At 45.1% G+C, this 24,114-nt stretch overlaps 1 protein-coding gene across 1 annotated transcript in view; it reads right to left on the bottom strand.

Moving 5' to 3' along the window:
- The window catches only part of LOC119969140 (protein-glutamine gamma-glutamyltransferase 2-like), a 157,990-nt gene that overhangs the window by 40,229 nt on the left and 93,647 nt on the right, over nucleotides 1-24,114 (bottom strand). Inside the window, exons 7-9 of the mRNA XM_038802357.1 lie at nucleotides 22,938-23,052; nucleotides 20,132-20,264; nucleotides 7,825-8,002 (exon numbers count right to left, since the gene is read on the bottom strand). Of these exons, the coding sequence (XP_038658285.1) occupies nucleotides 7,825-8,002; nucleotides 20,132-20,264; nucleotides 22,938-23,052 (426 nt within the window). The remainder of the gene's footprint in view (nucleotides 1-7,824; nucleotides 8,003-20,131; nucleotides 20,265-22,937; nucleotides 23,053-24,114) is intronic.

Below are 24,114 nucleotides of genomic sequence, written 5' to 3'. Positions count from 1 at the left end.
AATGATCTAGAGACATTCTTTTTCATGAAGAGAGGCCAAAATACATCTGCTTGGTTCAAATGCAGCCCCACCCACACACTGACATCACGGCAGCTATTTGATAAACACCCATTTCTTAAAGGTACATCCACCTGACAAGTGATATCTTTCAATGAATACATCACCATAAATAAAGGTTATAAACAAGCCTACAAGAAAAAAAGAGGGTGAAAATAGGTAAGAGTGGAAATTATCTTAAAGAGGTTAACTTATTATGACAAAGAGAAGGATGTTGTGCAATGCAACAGGTACTTGCAATAGTAGTCTTGAGTCATGTCTACCTTTGAGATCTGAGGGAAAATTGTTGATTTTACCGCGTGTAGGATCAAGACGCTGTCCACTGAGCTTATACAGTTGGCAGAATGTGATCTGTGCTGACTGTGGTTCAAAATCCAAGACATCTCTTGTGCTCATCCTACATTTCAGTTGTAAAATTATGTTAACAACATCACTATTTATGTGGATTAATCAGCAGATGGGTGACAAACCCAGCAATTAATTTTGCTGGAATTTTCTCTCCTCTCTCAACATTTTTTATCATTCAGAAGGAGATATTTTGTTTATAACTTGAATCACTTTTTGAGGATCCTTATCTCACTAGTTCCTCTTCTGGGAATTTAACCAGGGCTATAAATGTTACTTCAGTGTCTTTGTCACTAATTTCATGATTCAATAGAAGGACTAAAAAATACAGATCGGAATAACCAACAAAGACAATGGGCAATATTTAATCACCACTTTGCACCCAGCGCGGATCCGGGTACGTCGGTTAAATAGCCATAAATGTTACTTCAGTGTCTTTGTTTCTAACTGCATGGTTCAATAGAGGGATTAAAAAGTACAGATCAGAATAGCGAACAAAAACAAAGGGTGAAATTTAATCATCGCGTTGCGCCCAGTGCAGATCTGGGCACGCCGGTTAAATAGCGGGAGAGGCCAAAATCGGGAACTGTCGGTTCTGCTCTCGGTGGCAGGTTTCAGATCCCGCCCAACCATGATAAGAAGATCACTGACACCAATTAAGTCCAACCTCCATCTCATTAGTGAGATGGAAGTCCAATGGAATGGCACCCGTGAACTAACAGGCTCCCCTGCGAGAGATCACATGGGCGTCGTTCAGCACTCCTTTTAAAAATGTGAAGCTGCCGCAATGGCTGCTGAGGGTATCTGAGGAGGTGAAGCACTCATTTCCATTTTCGCTCATGTCGCTCAAACCCACAGATCGTGACCCAAGTCGGGAATCGAACCTGGGACTCTGGCGCTGTGAAGCAACAGTGCTAACCACTGTGCTACCATGCCGCCCTTGTCTTGTGGGCACCAAACCCGGACATGGAGGGTTGTGCTGGTGGGTGCCTGGAAGTGCTGGGGCACGAATGCAGTTCTCGCGTTTGGGGCAGGGGTGCGAGATGCCAGCCGCAGACTTGGTGGACCGGAGTGGTGGGGTGGGGTGGTGTTCGCTTTTCCTTGCAGCTTGGTAGAGGTCATTGGTCTTCTTCCTGAACTGTTTGGCAACCCTCTTGGTCACGCCGCCCAAATTAACATCTGCTGCTGCTGTCACTGCCTCCCAGGCGGAATTGGCGACCCTGCTGCTGATCCTCTGGCCCCCTCAGGGGGGAACAGGATGTCCGATCTCGCACCCACGGCATCCAGGAGTCTGGCCAGGTTGGCATCGCCAAAGCAGGGAGCAGGTCTGCATGGTGCCAAGCCTGTGTGCTGACTGGGAGTGAATTGTGAGGGACTGCTTAAATGCAGATCCCTGTTGTTAGAGGAGAGCTGCCAAGGAGTGAGCCTGGTGATTCAGATGGTGAGGCAGCCAATAATGGCATGAAGCTCGTGTGGGCTCATTTTCGGCACTAAGTTCCGTTTAACACAGTCAGTGATCTCACCAACGCGGTAGTCGGGAACCACCCGCCCAATCGTGCCCAAAATGGCACTTAGAATTTTTTCCGTTAAATCGCTCCTTTGCCGGACCAAACCTGGTACGAAAGTAACTATTTTGTAAAAACTTAAATGCAACACATTATTGCAAATGACACCCAGAAGGCCCAAATGATATAAACAAGTTCTCTGAAAAGTCACTTGTTACTGCTATGAGGAGCTCCGACCCCTGTGCTTCCAATCCTGGGAATATCCTATGTCTTAATTCTCATTGGTGGATGCAGAATGAGCAGCAAACGCAACACAGCTGACATAAGAAATGATTAGTGTGGAAGAGGAGGTCATATCTGTCAGGAAATGTCTGGCACCTGAATGACAAATTTCTGAATGATCGCTGCTAATTTTTAAGTACAAAAGCTGAGCAATCCTTTTATTTATGTGACAGTTTAATTAGAATTCTCTTTTTAGAGGTCAAATCAGACAATGCGATCCACTGAATCACCATAACAGGTTAACGTGACTTGCTTTTTTGAAGCTCTGTCATTTATCAAGCCCTGTGTTAAAATTGGTGTGCTTGCATTCCGACAAAGCATAATCTGCTCCTGTGCATGTATATCCAAAAGCCTTTCTTTCCTCAACTCTGCGGTGTAATGCGTGTGTTCCTTTTCTTTATCACTGTAAAGTAACTACTGTGACAAATACACAGAATTGAGGGAGCAAATATGGATTTGCATTCCATCCAATGACTGATGTAAAATGGGGGGGATTTTTCACCCTGAACTTGTGGCGTATTTTGCAGCAAATTGATTTTCCCATTATTCTTACCTTCCGAAGCTGGGGAATCTGTGGTGGGGGAGGAGGGGGTCAGCAAAAGATCCCACCAGCCAGACAACCAAAAATTCTGGCCACTATTTTCTGAAACTGCCAAGCCTTCACACCAATCCTGTGACTCACCGGTAAAGCTAGCACTAACTGAAACTGGGGTCCCCCCCCCGCCCTTTTAATATTCAGTCACTCTTTCAGGCTCCGTTCAAGATGATATTTTGTTATAATTGGAATGTGTTAAGAGGAAGAATTAAATAATTCTTCGTGGCTGCAATGATTCACAAGCCTTAAAATTAATTATCAACAACTTCCCAGAGATGGTTGTTACAAGTCGAAAGCTCATCTCTCCATGGTGGCTCCAGGTTGACTCCTACACATTTTTTATGGAATACAAACTACATAGATGCACATGAGTAATGACTTTTGTAAAAACATTTTAAAATCTTTTAAATAAACAAAGGGTATTTTAAGATCCTCACAGGAACCAACTCTGGGGCCAGATAAATTGAAGTATATTTCTCATATCTGACAGAAGTCCTGGCTTTGTTTTTTATTCATTCGTGGGATGTGGGTGTTGCTGGCTAGGTCAGCATTTATTACCCATCTCTAATTTCCCTTGACAAGGTGATGGTGAGTCACCATCTTAAACCATTGCAGTCCATATGGTGTAGGTACAGCCACAGTGCTGTTAGGGAGGGAGTTCCAGGATTTTGACCCAATGACAGTGAAGAAACTGCGTTATAGTTCCATGTCAGGAGAGCATGTGATATGGAGGGAAACTTGCAAGTGAGGGTTTCCCATCTGCCATCTAGGACAGAATTTTGTCAGGTGGTGGATCAGGTGCTGATCAAATGGTCTGCTTTGTCCTAGATGGTGCCAAGCGTCTGGAGTATTTTGGAGCAGCACACATCCAGATAAATGGAGAGTTTTCTAATCTGCAGGCATTGGACTGGATATCAGTTATGCCTCCTTTTCAGGTCCATAACGAGACATTTGTTAACAATAAACCCCGGCTGACAGATCTGACCCTGGCCAAAAGCTGTTCCTCATGGAGGTAGGACATATACTGGCAGCTCATTCAGCTTACAAAAATTAATGTATGGGGGGGGGGGGGTCTGAAGGCCACCAGTCAGGGTGGGAATGGAGGAAGCATTCATGAGAGCTGTCAAGTTGGGGAAACCTGCTCCGCCTAGTTCGATCGGAATGCAATTTAAAAAAAAAACAATAATAATTTACATGTGCCTGTGGTGATGGTCACATTGATTGCTGAAGAATCCTGGTTGGAGCAGGCTTTGCTCCTATTCCATTCATCAGGGGCTAATTTCCCATTGCGAGTTTAAAACTGAGGTATATAAAGGGCCCAAAGCCTTTTCGGTGGTTCCCTAGAATGCCCAAGAAAAGTCCCAGTAAATGTAATACCGGCCTCAACATATACACTATGAGACAACTGTTAAATTTGTGAAAGGTGCTGGAAAGGAGAATGCAATCGCGCAAAAGCTTTCACCATTATCTTTACAACAGCGAATCATAGGTAGCAAATTTACAATCTGATCATGAGAAAGCAGCCAAAAATTGAGTCATCACATGAGAGAAAATACTTTTTTTTACAATGAAAAGGGCCAGCTGCAAGATTATTTTCCGATCTGCTTTCCAAAGCATTCATTGCCTACTCAAGGGCTTCAATGGACAGCAGTGCGGGAAGGTTCTCTATGAGCTTTCCAGTCCGGAATTAATTGGGAAAGTGACAGGAAAGTGGAGAGGTACCCGCCCCGCCCGATTAAAGTCTCTCCCATCAAACACGCCTCAGAGAGTGCATTAAATTCAATTGTGGATGCTCTTCTGCCAGTCTCTGGATCAGAGCTACCATTAATCAGATGTACAGCGATTATTTTAATGCTGTGGGGGTTTGATGCAACGTGGCAGATGGAATTCAAAGAGAGGAAAATCCATCCACAAACATCCCCACAGCTGACCTTAAGTTGGAAGGCAGGTCATTAATGAAGCAGCTGAAGATGGTTGTGCCTGAGGAACTCCTGCAGTGATGTCCTGGAGTTGAGACAATTGACCTCCAACCACCATCACCATCTTCTTTTGTGCCAGATATGACTCCAACCAGCAGAGAATTTTCCCCTGATTCCCATTGACTCCAGTTTAGCTAGGGCTCCTTGATGTCATACTCGGTCAAATGTTGCCTTGATGTCAAGGGCAGTCACTCTCACCTCACCTCTGGCATTCAGCTCTTTAGTCCATGTTTGAACCAAGGGTGTAATCAAGGGTGGAACCAAGGGAGCTGAGTGACCCTGGTTGGACCCAAACTGAGCATTTGTAAGCAGGTTATTGCTGAGTAAGTGCCGCTTGATTGCACTGTTGATGACTCCTTCCATCACTTTGCTGATGATGGAGAGTAGACTGATAGGATGGTAATTGGCTGTGTTGCATTGGTCCTTTTTGTTTGTGCACAGGATACACCTGGGCAATGTCCCACATTGTCGGGCAGATGCCGGTGTTGTAGCTGTACTGGAACAGCTTGGCTAGGGGTGCGGAGTACAAGTCTTCAGTACTATTGCCAGGATATTGTCATGGCCCATAGCCTTTGCAGTATCCAGGGCCTTCAGCCATTTCCTGATATCATGTGGAGTGAATAGTATTGGCTGAAGACTGACATCTGTGATGCTGGAGACCTCCGGAGGAGGATCATCCACTTGGCACTTCTGGCTGAAGGTTGCTGTGAATGCCTCAGCATTGTCTTTTGCACATATGTGCTGGGCTCCTCCATCATTGAGGATGGTGATATTTGTGGAGCCTCCTCCTCCAGTGAGTTGTTTAATTGTCCACCACCAATCAGGGCTCGATGTGTGAGGACTACAGAACTCAGACCGAATGCATTTGCAGTGGAATTGTTTAGCTCTGTCTATTATTTGCTGCTTATGCTGTTTTACACACAAGGTGCTCCTGTTTTGTAGCTTCACCAAGTCAGCACCTCATTTTTCAGTATGCCTGATGTTGCTCCTAGAATTCTCTCCGGCACTCTTCATTGAACCAGTGTTGATCCCCTGGTTTGGTGGTAATGGTAGAGTGGGCGATATGCCAGGTTTGCAGATTGTGGTTGAATACAATTCTACTGCTGCTGATAGCCCACAGCACCTCATGGATGCCCAGTCTTGAGTTTCTAAATCTGTCCGAAGTCCATCCCTTTTAGCACAGTGGTAGTGCCACACAACACAATGGAGGGTATGCTCAATGTGAAGACGGGACTTTGTTTCCACAAGGAATGTGTGGGGGTCACTTCTACCAACACTGTCATGGACAGATGCATCTGCAGCAGGCAGATTGGTGAGGATGAGGTCAACTATGTTTTTCCCTCGTTCGTTCCCTCACCACCTGCTGCAGTCCCAGTCTAGCAGCCATATCCTTTCGGACCCGGCCAGCTCAGTGGTACTTTTGAGCCACACGAATCGGATTCTCGTCGGAGAGATCGCGTTTCCTAATTTTCCCCACCCCTCTCTGGCAACATCATGAGTTTCATGCCCACAAAGAGCGTGAACCTCTTTTGAATAGGTGGTCATGAATTTTAGTATTATTAACTGTCACATGATCCTCCCTCACGAAATACTCAGACCTCGCCAGTGTGACTCAGTCTGTAACAGTGTCATCAGCGAGGTTTACAACAGGTTTGGCAAATCGAGGAGCAGTTGAGAGGATCCCTTCCGAGTTGCAGCGGTAAGTATAGCCTCGGGTGGGGGGGGGAAGAGAAGCGAGGGGCATGCCCCCTGACAGTGCCAAGCTTAGTACCCTCGACCGAGCTCCATTACGAGAGGCATTCATATGTGTATGTGGCGGTGGAGTGGTGAGGGGAATGGGTACTGAGTGTGAGGGTTGCTGTCGAAGAATGTCAGTGGATGGGATAATGTCGGCAATGACTGTCGGGGGACGGGGAGAGCCACCGAGACCTCCGTGATGGTTTGGGGTCATTAGGCTGCAGTGCTGATCAGGACGACCTTCAAAGATGGCGCTCTGATCTCTGTGGAGCCAGGTACCAGCTGTATCTTGCTCACACCACCAGAGTGACAGCGTAAACCATGCCTACTTTTATTTTTTTTAGACAGGCTTGACAACAGGGTGGCCAGGTAGCACAGTGGTTAAGCACTGCTGCCTCACAGGTACAGGGTCCCGGGTTCAATTCCGGCCTCGGGTGACTGTGTGGAGTTTGCACTTACCGTCCGGTTTCCTCCCACAGTCCAAAGAAATGCAGGTGAGGTAGATTGACCATGTTAAAATTGCCCCTAAGTGTCCAAAAGTTTAGATTGGTTTACTGGGTTACGGAGATGGGGTGGAGGCGTGGGCTTAAGTAGGTGCTCTCCATTGCTCCAAAATATCAACAGTGTCCGAAAGAAAGTGAACTTCAGGCTGTAATTTAAATGCATTGTTTAGATTACATCAATAGGACATTAAATTAGAAATTACATCAATACCAGCCATTTGAGACCAGTTAACTTCTAAGACTAAATTGTTGCAAACATGAGAAGTTATCAGTTCCACCTCACTCTCTCATTTTACTTCATAGCCCCCATCTATATTTTAATCAATGTTTTTTTCCCCCGAGTGCTATTTTTTAACTAATGTTTTTATACCGACATAACTTCTCACTAAATCTAATGCAATTACATATGTTTGAAAACTAGGAAAAATGTCATTACATTTCTGCACTCCATCCGCAATGCCACAGAAAACTGAATAGATTTACATCTGAACTGTTCAAAATAAATCGCATTTAATACTCAAACATTTACTTAAGCCCGGTTGCTGCAAGTGATTATACTACTCCATTGAGACATCATTGCTTAACAATTGGTAGACACTGATGGAATTAACACATCAGGAATTCATGAAATTGAGGTTTGAGTTTTTTTTAACAAAATATATGGAAGCTTCATATCACAATTCCTAATCAGTTGAAATGTGGAATATTGGAGTTGGGCTATAAAGAGATCTGTGGATATGTCTTCGGTTCTCAGTAACATGGAACCATTACTGTCAAATATTCATGTTAGTGCCATAAACCTTGCCCAGTCTGCTCCATACCTGTGCAGGCCACTGCCGCAAAGACCCAACACTGGCCATAACGAACAGGCAGGCGGCCCGATCTGCTCCATTGGCGGAGGATGAGGATGCTTCCATTCCACACTGTTGGACGTATTCCATTTGAATAATCAGGGCCCCAGTTTCCCCTCAAAATCCCTTTATCATCATTGCAATTCGCCTGCAAAAAGAAAAAAGTAGCAAAGCGTTACAGAGGAATGCTGAAACATTAGTTACTTCTGCAAGACCCAGCTTCTTTTTTTCCTTCATTCTTTCATGGGATATGAGCATCGGCAGCAAGGCCAGCATTTGTTGCCCATCCCTAATTGCCCCCAAACTGTGTGGCTTGCGAGGCCATTGCAGAGTCAACCACATCGCTGTGGGTCTGGAACCACATGTAGACCAGACCAGACAAGGGTAGCAAATTTCCTTCCTGAAAGGGCATGAGCAAACTGGATGTTTTTCAGAAAATTGATGATAGTTTCATGGTCACTATTACTAAGACCAGCTCAATATTGATTAAATGAATTGAAATTGCACCAGCTGCCATGAATTTCCCAGTTAAGAGCCTTGATCACTGTCAGCACAGAAGGCCACTCATAAACTTTCTTGCCTTGGGCTCAATAGGGCAGAGGCTGGGAGCAGCGGCGTGCAGAGGGGGGGGCCGACGGTGCGCTGGCCCCGGGCAGCCGTTGGATGGGGGCAGCAGCGTAAAGAGAACGGAGCGCGCCTGCGCACCGCGGTCGGCCGGAGCGCGCCTGTGCACCGCGGTCGGCCGGAGCGCGCCTGCGCACCGCGGTCGGCCGGAGCGCGCCTGCGCACAGCGGTCGGGTGGAGCGCACCTGCGCACCGCGGTCGGGTGGAGCACGCCTGCGCACCACGGTCAGGTGGAGCGCGCCTGCGCACCGCGGTTTGGTGGAGCGCGCCTGCGCACCGCAGTCGGGTGGAGCTTTGGACTCGGCGGCTGGAGAAGGAGCAGAAAGGGCGCGAATTCTCCAGAATCGACGGCAATGCCACCATGGGTGAGTTTTATTTATTCTTTATCTTTATATTTTGATCTATTTTAAAACTCTTCTCTGCACCCTCTCTGTAGCTGTCAACTTACTAAACTGTCGTGCCCAGAATTTGACATTTGGGCCAGGGGCACCCATTTGGGACAGAACCAGTATTTTATAAAGATTCATCGTGGTCTCTTAACTTTTGCCCTCTTACCCTTTATACTTAAAGCCCAGGGTCCTATAAATGGGAGATTCTCAGAGACTTGACTGCAAGCTGCTGGAGCTCGGATCTTGAACAGAGCTTTTATATCTGGATTTGGGGACCCTTTATGCACTGGCATAGTGCAAAAACAGGCCCCACATGACAAGGGTTTTGTGAAGAAGAAGGGATCTGGAAATGTGTTGACTGTGAAAATTATATTTGTGGAAATTGGGTGAAGTAGTTTGATGAGACTTGGTGCTAAAGCTTTAGAGAAATGAAGATGGAATTTGATTTGAAGAAGTTCAACGTTTTGAAGGATATTGTGGCTGAAATGAAAGCGATACGTACTGAATGAGCTGACCGAAATGTGTGAGATATGTCTTTGTATCTGCTATGTGTAATTTATCGGTCATATTATTGCAATTTTCCTGTTAATTCATGTTTAATTTACGTTGATTTTGGTGTGATTGCTAATATAAAAGTGAAGTCTTGTATATTGGTCTTAGTTGGGTTGTTTGTAGTTTGTTTACACGAGGGTCATAACAGTATTTCCATGACGTTGCTGCTCTTATCCTTCTCCATGGGGGTTGCAGAGGAGGGAGGCACAACTTTCGAGACATAACATCTCACCCATTGCTGCAAAGCAAAATGACTGAAGAAGAGAACAATATCCCTAGAATCCCAGCGCTAAGGGGAAATTGACTAACTCTTACAGCGCAATTTAACCTCAGGCAGCCGTCCTATACCTTAGAGATGACCTAGAGGCAGCTTGGGGCCTGTCGTGAAGGTGAGTGAGTGCCTTTAAATTTGCTTACCTTTCACCGGGAGCAGGGTTTGAGGGAATATCAGGTAAGCTCTTTGTTTCTTTTTCTTCTTCTTGTTTTTTTTTAAATCTAGAGGTGATGTCAGTGAAGGCAGTACAATGCTCCTCCTACAGAATGTTTGAGGTGAGGGACGCCGTCAGTGTCCCTGCTGATTACATCTGTGGGAAGTGCACCCAACTCCAGCTCCTCAAAAACCGTGTTAGGGACCTGGAGCTTGAGCTGGATGAACTTCGGATCATTCGGGAGGCAGAGGGGGTCATAGATAGGAGCTTCAGGGAAGTAGTTACACCAAAGACTGGAGATAGATGGGTAACTGTAAGAGGGACTGGGAAGAAGCAGTCAGTGCAGGGACCCCCTGCGATCGTTCACCTGAGTAACAAGTATACCGTTTTGGATACTTGTGGGGGGGGGACTTACCAGGGGTAAGCCATGGGGTACGGGCCTCTGGCACGGAGTCTGTCCCTGTTGCTCAGAAGGGAAGGGGGGAAAGGAATAGAACATTAGTAATTGGGGACTCAATAGTCAGGGGCACAGATAGGAGATTTTGTGGGAGCGAGAGAGACTCAAGTTTGGTATGTTGCCTCCCAGGTGCAAGGGTACGTGATGTCTCGGATCGTGTTTTCCGGGTCCTTAAGGGGGAGGGGGAGCAGCCCCAAGTCGTAGTCCACATTGGCACTAACGACATAGGTAGGAAAGGGGACAAGGATGTCAGGTAGGCCTTAAGGGAGCTAGGATGGAAGCTCAGAGCGAGAACAAACAGAGTTGTTATCTCTGGGTTGTTGCCCGTGCCACGTGATAGTGAGATGAGGAATAGGGAGAGAGCAATTAAACACGTGGCTACAGGGATGGGGCAGGCGGGAGGGATTCAGATTTTGGATAACTGGGGCTCTTTCTGGGGAAGGTGGGACCTCTATAGACAGGATGGTCTACATCTGAACCTGAGGGGCACCAATATCCTGGGGGGAGATTTGTTAGTGCTCTTTGGGGGGGTTTTAAACTAATTCAGCAGGGGCATGGGAACCTGGATTGTAGTTTTGGGGTACGGGAGATTGAGAGTATAGAGGTCAGGAGCACAGATTTGACTTCGCAGGAGGGTGCCAGTGTTCAGGTAGGTGGTTTGGAGTGTGTCTACTTCAATGCCAGGAGTATACGAAATAAGTTAGGGGAACTGGCAGCATGGGTTGGTACCTGGGACTTCGATGTTGTGGCCATTTCAGAGACATGGATAGAGCAGGGACAGGAATGGTTGTTGCAGGTTCCGGGGTTTAGGTGTTTTAGTAAGGTCAGAGAAGGGGGCAAAAGACGGGGAGGTGTGGCGCTGCTTGTCAAGGACAGTATTACAGTGGCGGAAAGGATGCTAGATGGGGACTCTTCTTCCGAGGTAATATGGGCTGAGGTTAGAAACAGGAAAGGAGAGGTCACCCTGTTGGGAGTTTTCTATAGGCCACCTAATAGTTCTAGGGATGTAGAGGAAAGGATGGCGAAGATGATTCTGGAAAAGAGCGAAAGTAACAGGGTAGTTGTTATGGGAGACTTTAACTTTCCAAATATTGACTGGAAAGATATAGTTTGAGTACATTAGATGGGTCGTTCTTTGTACAATGTGTGCAGGAGGGTTTCCTGACACAATATGTTGACAGGCCAACAAGAGGCGAGGCCACATTGGATTTGGTTTTGGGTAATGAACCAGGCCAGGTGTTAGATCTGGAGGTAGGTGAGCACTTTGGAAACAGTGACCACAATTCGGTGACCTTTACGTTAGTGATGGAAAGGGATAAGTATACCCCGCAGGGCAAGAGTTATAGCTGGGGAAGAGCAATTATGATGCCGTTAGACATGACTTAGGATGTGTAGGTTGGAGAAGTAGGCTGCAAGGGTTGGGCACACTGGATATGTGGAGCTTGTTCAAGGAACAGCTATTGCATGTTCTTGATAAGTACGTACCAGTCAGGCAGGGAGGAAGGGGTCGAGCGAGGGAACCGTGGTTTACCAAAGAAGTGGAATCTCTTGTTAAGAGGAAGAAGGAGGCCTATGTGAAGATGAGGCGTGAAGTTTCAGTTGGGGCGCTTGATAGTTACAAGGAAGCGAGGAAGGATCTAAAGAGAGAGCTAAGACGAGCAAGGAGGGGACATGAGAAGTCTTTGGCAGGTAGGATCAAGGAAAACCCAAAAGCTTTCTAGAGGTATGTAGGAATAAAAGAATGACTAGGGTAAGAGTAGGGCCTGTCAAGGACAGTGGTGGGAAGTTGTGTGTGGAGGCTGAGGAGATAAGCGAGATACTAAATGAATACTTTTCTTCAGTATTCACTCAAGAAAAAGATAATATTGTGGAGGAGAATGCTGAGACCCAGGCTATTAGAATAAATGGCATTGAGGTGCGTAGGGAAGAAGCGTTGGCAATTCTGGACAAGGTGAAAATAGATAAGTCCCCGGGGCCTGATGGGATTTATCCTAGGATTCTCTGGGAAGCCAGGGAAGAGATTGCTGAGCCTTTGGCTTTGATTTTTAGGTCATCATTGGCTACAGGAATAGTGCCAGAGGACTGGAGGATAGCAAATGTGGTCCCTTTGTTCAAGAAGGGGAGTAGAGATAACCCCGGTAACTATAGGCCGGTGAGCATAACGTCTGTGGTGGGTAAAGTCTTGGAGAGGATTATAAAAGATACAATTTATAATCATCTAGATAGGAATAATATGATTAGGAACAGTCAGCATGGTTTTGTGAAGGGTAGGTCATGCCTCACAAACCTTATCGAGTTCTTTGAGAAGGTGACTGAACAGGTAGACGAGGGTAGAGCAGTTGATGTGGTGTATATGGATTTCAGTAAAGCGTTTGATAAGGTTCCCCACGGTCGGCTATTGCAGAAAATACGGAGGCTGGGGATTGAGGGTGATTTAGAGATGTGGATCAGAAATTGGCTAGTTGAAAGAAGACAGAGAGTGGTAGTTGATGGGAAATGTTCAGAATGGAGTTCAGTTACGAGTGGCGTACCACAAGGATCTGTTCTGGGGCCGTTGCTGTTTGTCATTTTTATAAATGACCTAGAGGAGGGCACAGAAGGATGGGTGAGTAAATTTGCAGACAACACTAAAGTCGGTGGAGTTGTAGACAGTGCGGAAGGATGTTGCAGGTTACAGAGGGACATAGATAAGCTGCAGAGCTGGGCTGAGAGGTGGCAAATGGAGTTTAATGTGGAGAAGTGTGAGGTGATTCACTTTGGAAAGAATAACAGGAATGCGGAATATTTGGCTAATGGTAAAATTCTTGGTAGTGTGGATGAGCAGAGGGATCTCGGTGTCCATGTCCATAGATCCCTGAAAGTTGCCACCCAGGTTGATAGGGTTGTGAAGAAGGCCTATGGTGTGTTGGCCTTTATTGGTAGAGGGATTGAGTTCCGGAGCCATGAGGTCATGTTGCAGTTGCACAAAACTCTAGTACGGCCGATTTTGGAGTATTGCGCACAGTTCTGGTCGCCTCATTATAGGAAGGACGTGGAAGCTTTGGAACGGGTGCAGAGGAGATTTACCAGGATGTTGCCTGGTATGGAGTAAAAATCTTATGAGGAAAGGCTGATGGACTTGAGGTTGTTTTCGTTAGAGAGAAGAAGGTTAAGAGGTGACTTAATAGAGGCATACAAAATGATCAGAGGGTTAGATAGGGTGGACAGCGAGAGCCTTCTCCCGCGGATGGAGGTGGCTAGCACGAGGGGACATAGCCTTAAATTGAGGGGTAATAGATATAGGACAGAGGTCAGAGGTGGGATTTTTACGCAAAGAGTGGTGAGGCCGTGGAATGCCCTACCTGCAACAGTAGTGAACTCGCCAACATTGAGGGCATTTAAAAGTTTATTGGATAAGCATATGGATGATAAGGGCATAGTGTAGGTTAGATGGCCTTTAGTTTTTTCCCATGTCGGTGCAACATCGAGGGCCGAAGGGCCTGTACTGCGCTGTATCGTTCTATGTTCTAAAGATAAAGAGGTCCGTGAATAGCTCTAGAACGGGTGCAACTACGTTTTTCTATAGGTTTTTTGGTGATATTTAATGAAATATTACGTGGGGCTTTGGGGCATACAATCAAGATTTGCCCCGGGCATCACCAGACCTCTGCACGCCACTGGCTGGGAGGCAAGAAGGTAACTACACCCTCCCCCCCCCCCCCCCCCCCCCCCCGCCCCGCCCCCCAAGCTGTGCAATGCATGCACTCCCCCACTTCCAAGGCCTCCAAATCTGTCTCTGGGAGCATTAGATTCTGCCCCTGACTCAGCACATGTCAAATGTTTTTCCTTCCGATGTTACTTTGAGTCCGATCATGTTCACACAAATTAATTAATAAATTATTCATTTTGCAGTTTGCATCATGTCCAATTCATTTTAATGCAAATGAATCAGTAAACTCTTACATTGCAGCAAGTGACTAGTAGATATTGCTTCAGCATGACCCATTCAACATGATTCTGATCGAGCTTTCCTAAAGCTATGTCATTTGGAAGCTGTGGCAAATATTTACAATTAAGTTTTTCAGTCCTTGAGGCCTCTCCAGAACCAATTATGCTTGTTGTAATTATTTTTCAATGAAATAAAACTCTTAGCGCTGCCTCGCTTCTGAATCGGATTCAATTTAACATTCCCCATTCTACTCTTTAAGGAAATAGATGTTTCTAAATGCCTTTCAAACTTTGTTTCCAGATATTGTCATAGAAAAATCAATGGCTTCATCCTAACATAATGCATTTTTATTTATTCCTCGAGGTATTTGGAAGCAAGTGATTGTTGACATGAATCCCTGCAAAATATCATCAGTTAGAAACTTTATGAAGTTTGCTTTTGTGGTGTTGTGGAGATATTCTCCCACGGTCCATTAAGTACCAACATGTAATTTAATGAAATGAAAAATCTGACACATTCTATAAGAGACATGGAATGCTCTCTGGAAGATTTTATTCTGTAACACCCAGGCAGTGCTGACACCAAGGAGTAATGATTGAATGTGGTACCAAGCTATTATGTTGTTTCCTTTATTCCTTCCCACTTTCCTCTATATCTTATATCCCTTTCCTTGGATTGCCACATTGCCATGGTGGAGAGGCTTGAACACTCCGCTGATACCGAGAGCAATGCCATTGGTAGTCTTTAACTTCTGGAAGGGTCACCCATGATGGTAAGGTCAGGGGGGAGGAACCAGACAAACAAATTCTCAACAGCGGATCAGGTGGAAGATAATCCTATGGTATCAACGGCTGTGTTGATGGATCAAGGCTGCAGCAACAGGAAGATCCTCAGTCGTCGAAATTGCCTGGCTACTGGAACTGCCCTCTGCCAAGGACCGTGTGCAATGGCATACCAATTGTGACTTTGCCGCAGCCCGCCTTGGACTGTCGCCCGGGTTCTGAGTGCGGCGTTGGTTTCAAGAGATTGTTCTGCGACCGATGGGAAAGCGGGCTGGCGACAGCGATGTTCTGCACTGGTGCTGACAGTTGCTACATGACTGCACGTTTTGAGTCGACAGACTCTACTGACTTGATATGTGTGTGACTGACTCAGTCGATGCTGAGTTGACTGGGCATTCCGGGTTTGAATGCTGGTCTTGTGACATTCTGCCTGAGCCTCTGTTTCATGTTATGCTCAGTAAGAAGTCTTACAACACCAGGTTAAAGTCCAACAGGTTTGTTTCAAACACGAGCTTTCGGAGCGCAGCTCCCACATTCACCTGAGAAAGGAGCTGCGCTCCGAAAGCTCATGTTTGAAACAAACCTGTTGGACTTTAACCTCGTGTTGTAAGACTTATTACTGTGCTCACCCCAGTCCAACGCCGGCATCTCCACATCATGTTATGCTTAAACTACATTAATATGGTGCAAAGTTTTGGGGCGATAGCTCCCGGAGTGTTTTTGGTGGGCGTGCAAATCCACCCCCGCCCCCTCACTTCTGTAAGCTGACACTTTGGCAAGCTTTACCGGTGTATGGGGTGGGAAGCTGGGTGTTTCCTGCCCCCCCACCCCCCACCACCCCCGGACCAGACCTTGGGTCAGTGGGTCAGACGCCAAGATGCGCACTGTCCCCACGCTCGGCCATCAGCAACTTCACCCTTTGGTGTGTGCCCAGTGCAGGTGTGGGGCCAGACAAAATGTTCGGCAAGGTGTACGCAAGTCTGCCCCTCTTCGGTGGTGCCTTTTGTAGTCCGAAACGCTTACTGGGTAGGATTCACCATTTCTAAGACTAAGTGTTGATGCCAACGCTGAATTTGTGGACTTTCACAACAGCAAAACAGGCGCCACACCTGGACCGATTCCGCTACTGCTAAGGAGCTTGCACCGGCGCCATGTGGAACACAATCGATTCTAATGAGAAACAGTGTTGGATTCGCCGGTTTCGCAAATGACACTCAGGAGGCTGACAAGCTGCAGCTGCATGTATACGCCGTACTCACTGCACACACCATCCCAACCAACAGGATGGCAGTAAGGAGGGCAAATCCACAGTTCACCGACACCGAACTGGAGACCCTCCTGGTCAGTGATCCAGTACCCCGACAGGGAAGGAGGCTGCCAGCTGCCACCATTTGTTGTGCGGGGGCGCAGATGGCAGAGGCGGTCAGAACCACCAGCAGCACCGTCCCACAGTGCCAAAAGAAACTCCATGACCTCCTCGGAGCAGCAAGGGTGAGTAGGTAGCCCATGGCACCAAACCCCATCCCACACACCGGTATCCCGACCCTCCGCCAACCCAGAGGACGGCCTTCATGGATAACAAGCAAAACAATCGTTTGGAATTGAGATAAAAGCAAATTACTGAGGATGCTGGAATCTGCAAACAGAAAATACTGGACAATCACAGCAAGTCTGACAGCATCTGTGGAGAGAGAAGCGCACTGACATTTTGAGTCTGGAAGACTCTTTGTCAAAGCTGGAGAGAACTGGAAATCAGGTCAGATTTATACTGTTGTTGGCGCTGTGGGCATTGAGCGGCAGGCTGGATAGAGGGCCGGTGATATCTGGAGATTGACAAAGATTTCATACACAGAAAGGCAAAAAGAATGTAAATGGGGTGATAAAGGCTAAGAAGGGTGCTTATAGTGGCACATGAAGGGATGAGAAAGTGTGAATGGCAGAACAAAGGTGAGTAGTGTGTCAAAAGGCAACCAGAAACAGATGACCTGAGTGGGATGGAGGGAAAGGGACAGTGATGAGGGGAAAACAGACCAATAAAAGAAATGAAAATAAATGGATGGAAATAAAAATGGGGTGAAGGTGGAGGAGAGAGTTCACAGTCTGAAATCTGGAAGGCACATTCTCCCCATGTCTGCATTAGTCTCACCCCCAAAACCCAAAGACATGCATGGTAGGTGGATTGGCCGCACTAAGTTGCCCCTTAATTGCCCCTTAACTTTTCTTGAAAGTCTGGAAGGCTGTAACGTGCCTAATCGGAAGATGAGGTGCTGTTCCCCCAGTTTGTGCTGGGCTTCACTGGAACATTGCAGCAGGCCAAGGGCAGACATGTGGACAAAAGAGCAGAAGTGTGAGCTGAAATGTCAATGACAGGAAGGTCTGGGTCCTACTTGCAAATGGATCAGTGGCATTCTGTAAAGCGGTCACCCAGTCCCCTACGTGAGGAGCCACCTTTCATCTAAGGCTGACATCGATGAGGAGGTCCAATATCGTTTCCCAGTCCATGAGTGCCTCTTTTGTACAGCTAAGGATAATAGTTTTTGATGACCTTGACATGAGTGCTGACACAAAGATCCTCTTATACAAGGCAGTCATCCTTCCAACTCTTCTGTATGGCTCAGAATCTTGGACTACGCACAGACTCCCCATCAATACTATTGAGACGGGTTCATTGCACCAGCTGGCAGACAGGCATACGAACATTAGTATTCTTGAAGGAGTCAAGAGCAACCAGCATTAAGGCCACAATCATCCAAAACCAACTCTGCTGGGCCGGCCAGGTGCTTAGGGCATCAGAGTCCCGACTCTCAAAGCAAATCTTCTTTCCTCAGCTTAAGGATGGCTCCTGTACAAGAGGAGGATAAGGGAAGGTCTTCTAAGACACCTTGAAGACTCACCTCAAGAAATGCAACATATACATCGACTTCAGCATCTGAAGAGATCTACTTGGAGGTTAATTTTTCCTAAACCTCCGATGGCAAGAGGAGGCCCAGAAAAGGAGCCCGAGAAAGGAACACCGGCAAGGCTCTATCCTTCCTTACGGAATCATCTGCCAAGTGTGCAGTCAAAGAAGCAGCTCTATGATCAGGCTCATCAACCACACAAGGACACACAGAACCCATGGACGGGAAACATAGAGCTTCTAAGGTGGATAACGAGACTCATTTCTGAGTATTCGCAGAAGAAGAAGATATCTCACACTGGCTATTCAACAAAGTGGTCGGAATGGGTTATTTTCCCATAATTTTGTTGAATATTTACATTTTTCAGGAGCAGCATTCATCCATTTTCTGAACTGGTCCAAATAATACTGCAAATTGAAATGGAAAAAGCAATCTTGCCACCAACACTGGATAAAGAACTTTGCGGCAATGATAACGCCTGAAATTGTCCGGCCATTCCCTCCGGTGGGGTCTTCCAGTCCTGTCAAGGGTAACCCCCCAGCACAGGTTCCCCGGCAATGAAAGGTGCGAACAATAGGAAAACAGGACTGGAAGATCCCGCCATTGATCAGTGGCGGGTGGACGTCCTCCTCCACTGCAAAACATACTGCGGGGGGGGGGGGGGGGGGGGGGGGGGGGGGGGCAGGTAAGATCCCACCCATCTACTGGCTGGCAGCAAGCTGCCCTGTGTGTGGCAAAGGGATACATGCAAATACTTGAGTTATAACATTACCTGTGCGGGATGACAGAACCAAATTTGGCTTTTAGTTTAGACATTATCGTCACTATATTGGGAAATTGTCTGACTCCCCATAAAAGAAGTGAGAGCTGACTGATATTTGAATAAGGCAAATTAAAGCAAATTACTGTGGATGCTGGAATCTGAAACCAAAGAGAAAATGCTGGAAAATCTCAGCAGTTCTGGCAGCATCTGTAGGGAGAGAAAAGAGCTAACGTTTCGAGTCCAGATGACCCTTTGTCAAAGCTGGCAAGAGTTATCTTTGACAAAGGTTCATCTGGACTTGAAATGTTTGCACTTTTCTCATCCTACAGATGCTGCCAGACCTGCAGAGATTTACAAATATATATATGTAATATATAATAAATCAGGTAACAAGGAAAAGGAAGTAAATATAGCATAATATTCCAAAGTGTTATTTTGCTACACTTGGACTGTATTGACAGGAGGCAATTACTCCTCAGGTCAAAATGCTGATTACATGGACATCTTGCCAGTTATTACTGACAATCAATCCACTGATCACAGCTTGTTTTGCCTCATTCTAAAATAAAATAGAAAAACAGACTTTTGATTGTAAGTGACAGCCACATCCACAACAAGGATAGGAGAATTAGTATTTGTGAAGGATACTGGGTCACAACTTTGAAAGGAAATGGATTTTGATTGTCAACCATTTGCAGAGTGAGTAATTTTAAATTAGATCATGTGCATCAACCAAACCTGCATGTGCAGAGTCATTCTGCAGGCAAGTAACTTTACCACTGCCATTAAGATAATCTGTAAGACTGAATTGTTTCTGGACTTTCTTCAATTGTTTGAATGTTTTTCAGTGGACTGGCAATGCAAGTTATTCCCAGATCCCAACTGTTCCGCTCAAGCCTGGTGTGAAGGGATGCTTGAGAGCAGCCTGAGCTGATGTTGTCCCGATCTATTCTCCTGGGATGTGCACTTGCCTATCACACGCCATCTGGTTTTATGAATTCAGCAAGGGACACAAACCTAAGACGACTCGTTTTGAGAAATGACATTTGCACACCCAATGGGCCACTTAGTTGTCATGAGGCTTTGGGGGAGCTTTCATCTCATCTCTATTTGCATATCAATAATTTATACTTATTTACTAAGTCGCTTACAAAACCACTAGCCCTTGTATATAGATAATGTGCACCTGCTTCCTTCTTATAGCTACAACATTGAGAATGAATCTACAAATTCAATCTTTTCATGAATGTCTTTTACATAAATGTCATTACAGTAATAAAGTTTTGAATACCGTACCAAATTAGGACAACTGAAAAAAACACAGCAAAATCCATTCAATGGCCATTTGTCACACTGATAACAGTAGACAAAAATATAGAGAACAGTTAAATTCCTCCTTGTAGAGATAGTTAAATTATTCATGGAAGCAGAAGGCATTAGGTTTCAGTTCCTACCATAGCTGCCACAATCCTGCTTATATAAACAGGATCATGCCTTTGAGAAGTATCTTCATCCTTATTCTTCAGGTAGTTCAAGCTGTTATTCAACAGTTCCAGAGAAATATCCACAACTTTGTTTTCAAACTGAAAGCAAAAATCAATAATAAAATTTATAGCATCCATCAATTTTAAGCTGTGAAATTTGTAAATGTTTAATAATCAACAATTGTTGGATACACATCCAGTTTAATAATTAGATCCCACCGTCAAAATCTTGCCTGATTTTGAGGCTTTTCTTTCAGAAGCATTTGTCTCAATTATCTTTATTTTTGTTTTTGTCCCAATCCTAATTGGTGCCACTGGGTTTGCCAGTAGGGACATTGAAGGTGATATGTCTGGATAAAGAATAAGAGCTGCAGAGGGATGCCAGGTAGATCAGGCTGCCCAGGTGGCCTCCTGCCCACATCCATTTATTCACAGGGAAGAGTAACACAGCTCACTGTGGCATACATTGTGCTGGCCAGTACTTCTCTTCATAAAGGGGGACTGTTGAGATCTGAATGCTTGATTCACCATTGATGCTGCAAGGTTCTTGCAACCTATCACAGTATGTTCCTTACACTGCGACAGTGAAAATACTTCATTGATTGTGAAGTGTTTTTGGGTATTCCAAAGCTGTGAGAGATGCTACCTATAGTTCTTTTTTTTTTGTTAAATTTTGCATAGCACCTTGTGAAGGAAGTAATAGCAGGATGCTAGAAACATAGAAAATCGGAGCAGGAGTAGGCCATTCGGCCCATTGAGCTTGTTCCGACATTCAATGTAATTGTGCTGATCCTCTATCTCAAAGCCATACTCCCACTCTCTTCCCATACTCCTTGACGCCTTTAGAGTCTAGAAAGCTATCTTTTCTTTTCTTAAATACATTCAGTGACTTGGCCTCAGGAAGTAGTGTTGCCTCTTTGTACAAGATACCACTGAAATACTTCTTCAAGCCCTATTCACAGGGAAGAGGTGGTAATGTGGTAATGACCAGGGAAGCATGCCTTCTCCAGGTTCTTGTAACAGATGGGCAGAGGCTATGCTCCATGATCTGCTGCAAGGACAGCTGTAGCTACCATGCAGCATGGCATCTGCATGTGCCCAGGAAAATAAATGCTAGCAGACGCACACAAATTAGCTGTGTCCCCTTTCTGACATACTGTAGGACTGTTCTATGATGGTGGTGCTATAGTGTGGCACAGCAAACAACCTCCATAAGCATTTCATGTCACATTAATTTCAGTTCAGCAACCTTGAGAGAGCGATGTCAGAGATTTGGCTGCTCTGTCACTTGCCTGCAGCCAGCAACAACTGCAAATAGGTTGGGAGGCCACTTAGCAACCTTCAAAGGTTTTCCGAGCTGTTGTTTCCCTTGGTAGGCTCCTTGTTAACTGTTACCCCTTTAAATTTCACTTGCAAAATGTTTTCTTCTCCAACAACCCCAAGCCCATTTAAGAGATTTTCCCTCTCATTGTGAACCATTATACAAATAAGCTAGGACTGGGAAAATCAAATGCTACTTGCACTTGACACATCTTAATTTGCAAAGCAAATTTGAACCAATTTGTACTTGAAGCGGAGAATTGGCCCTTGATCTTTCTGGTGCAGTTTGCACAAATCACTATCCAAGCAAAACATTTTGCGGCCACTGGAACATGAGTAGACGATTCAGACCCCTGAGTCAATTCCAACATTTAATGAGATGATAGCTGATCTAAATCTCAATTCCATATTGTCCTTGCTCCATATCCCTTACCCACACAAAATCTCAGTTTTGAGCCATTTGGATGCATCTTCTTTCAAATACATGATGGTTAAAGTCAACAGTACAGGATATCACCAGGACTTAGGGAAGAAGTCTCGGTAAGTCAAAGTGCATTGACTAGGTGTACATGATTTATGAGGAGCCACTAGTAAACATTGACACAGAGGGAGGCAGTGGCTTAGTGGCATTGTCACTGGACTAGTAATCAAGAGACACGGTAATTCTCTCAGGGACCCAGGGATTGAGTCCCACAATGGCAGCTAGTGAAATTTGAACCCGATAAAAAGAATCTGAAATTAAAGTCGAATAATGATCATGAAATCATTGTCGTTAAAAGCTGCAGCCAGCATGCTGTATAGCCTCTGCATGTTTCCACCTGGTTCACTAATGCCCTTTAGAGAAGGAAATCTGGTGTCTTTACCTGGTCTGGCCTACTTGTGACTCCAGATCCAGAGAAATGTGGGTGACTCTTAAATGCCCTCAGGGCAGTAAATGCTGCCAGCGAAGCCCACATCCCATGAATTATTATTTTTTTTTAAATAAACAAAGTATCACGTAATTGCAGAATGAAAGGAGGCAATTCAACTATCCAATTAGTTACACTCCCTTGCTCTTTCCCCATAGCTGAAATGTTCTCCCCATCAAGTATATATTCATTTCCCTCTTAAAAGTTATTGAATCTGATTCCACCACTCTTTGGACAGTTCATTCCAAAACAGTACATAAAGAAAATCTCCTGATCTGACATCTGAATCAATCTTCAATCTGTGCCCTCTGGTTACTGACACTTCATTGCAAACAGTGTCACTTGTTCACTCTAAATGCCCTCATGATTTTAAACACCTCTTGACCTTATCAGCAGTATGTTGCTCTGAATATATAGTGAGGGTAAAGGAAGTACACAGCAACAACAGAATTAATAAATTATTACATTTTCTCTGCCCATTCCTCATGCTTAATTGTTACTTTTTTTGTTCCACTGACAAAATAAGTTTAGATTCTTCAGTACCTGTCCCAAAGTTCCAAGCCATGCAGGTAATAGATTTTTCCGAACCCTGATAGATCAAGCCCTGATCATTGAGTACATATTCTCTGCGTTGATTCTCATCGTCTAAGAAGACGGCATCACCTGCAATTTAAAAAAATCTCAAAGCGGTCAGCTGTCTTACAAATATTCGCCGTTATTGTAATTTGTGTCTTTAGAATACAATATGAAACAGATGGAAAGTTGAGAAACTTTTCTAAGCTGTGTGTCAATACCAATGTATGGTATTCAATCTAATTCAATATGTCTCAAATATCCATTTGAGACATATTGAATCAATCCTGTGAGGGGTGCCCTGGCGAAACTGACCTGGAAGATTTGCATGTACAATATTGCCAAGCAGTTGGCAAGGTAACAACAACAGCTAACAGCATTATAACAACTGCCAACATTACTGACATAATTTAATTTAATCACAGCATCCATTGATCACCCATTGATGTTAATCAAACACCCTCACACTGATGGGGGATATCTTGGAGCTCAGCTACTTGGGGGTTTTAAACACTGCCCTTTCTCTCAATTTTGACCCAGTAGAGATTGGTAGGAGGTAAATTGGGATGTTGGTTGTGAAGTTACTGTGTGTAATAATCTGAAGCAAACTTGCCGCAGGTCAAGCCCTTAATCCAAAACTTCATAATTCTGCTCAAATTGAGAACCTCAAATTGAAGAGATTTGGAGGATGTTTGATCTTGTGAGCACAGTAAGAAGTCTTACAATACCAGGTTAAAGACCAAAATGTTTGTTTCAAACACTAGCTTTCGGAGCTAGTGAATCACCTAAGGAAGGAGCAGTGCTTCGAAAGCTCGTGTTTGAAACAAACATGTTGGACTTTAACCTGGTGTTGTAAGACTTCTTACTGTGCTCACCCCAGTCCAACGCCGGCATCTCCACATCATGATCTTGTGAGAGCAAATGTACATTAGGGATCCCAGTTCTTAGTTTGCATCTGAATTATACTTCTGAGGTAGAGTGGGTGGAATTTAACACTATATTAGGGGCATAGCACTGTTGATTCTAAATGTATTTCATACCAACCCAGGATAATTGAAGAAGGAACAAAAATATTTATCCACCCATGGTTCCTTTTTAACTTAAATAAATATCATAAATAAACTCTGAAATAACTATTGATTAATAATTTAA

Source organism: Scyliorhinus canicula, chromosome 7, assembly GCF_902713615.1.
Source record: "Scyliorhinus canicula chromosome 7, sScyCan1.1, whole genome shotgun sequence".
NCBI classification, from domain to species: domain Eukaryota; kingdom Metazoa; phylum Chordata; class Chondrichthyes; order Carcharhiniformes; family Scyliorhinidae; genus Scyliorhinus; species Scyliorhinus canicula.
This window is presented reverse-complemented; position numbering and strand designations above follow the sequence as displayed.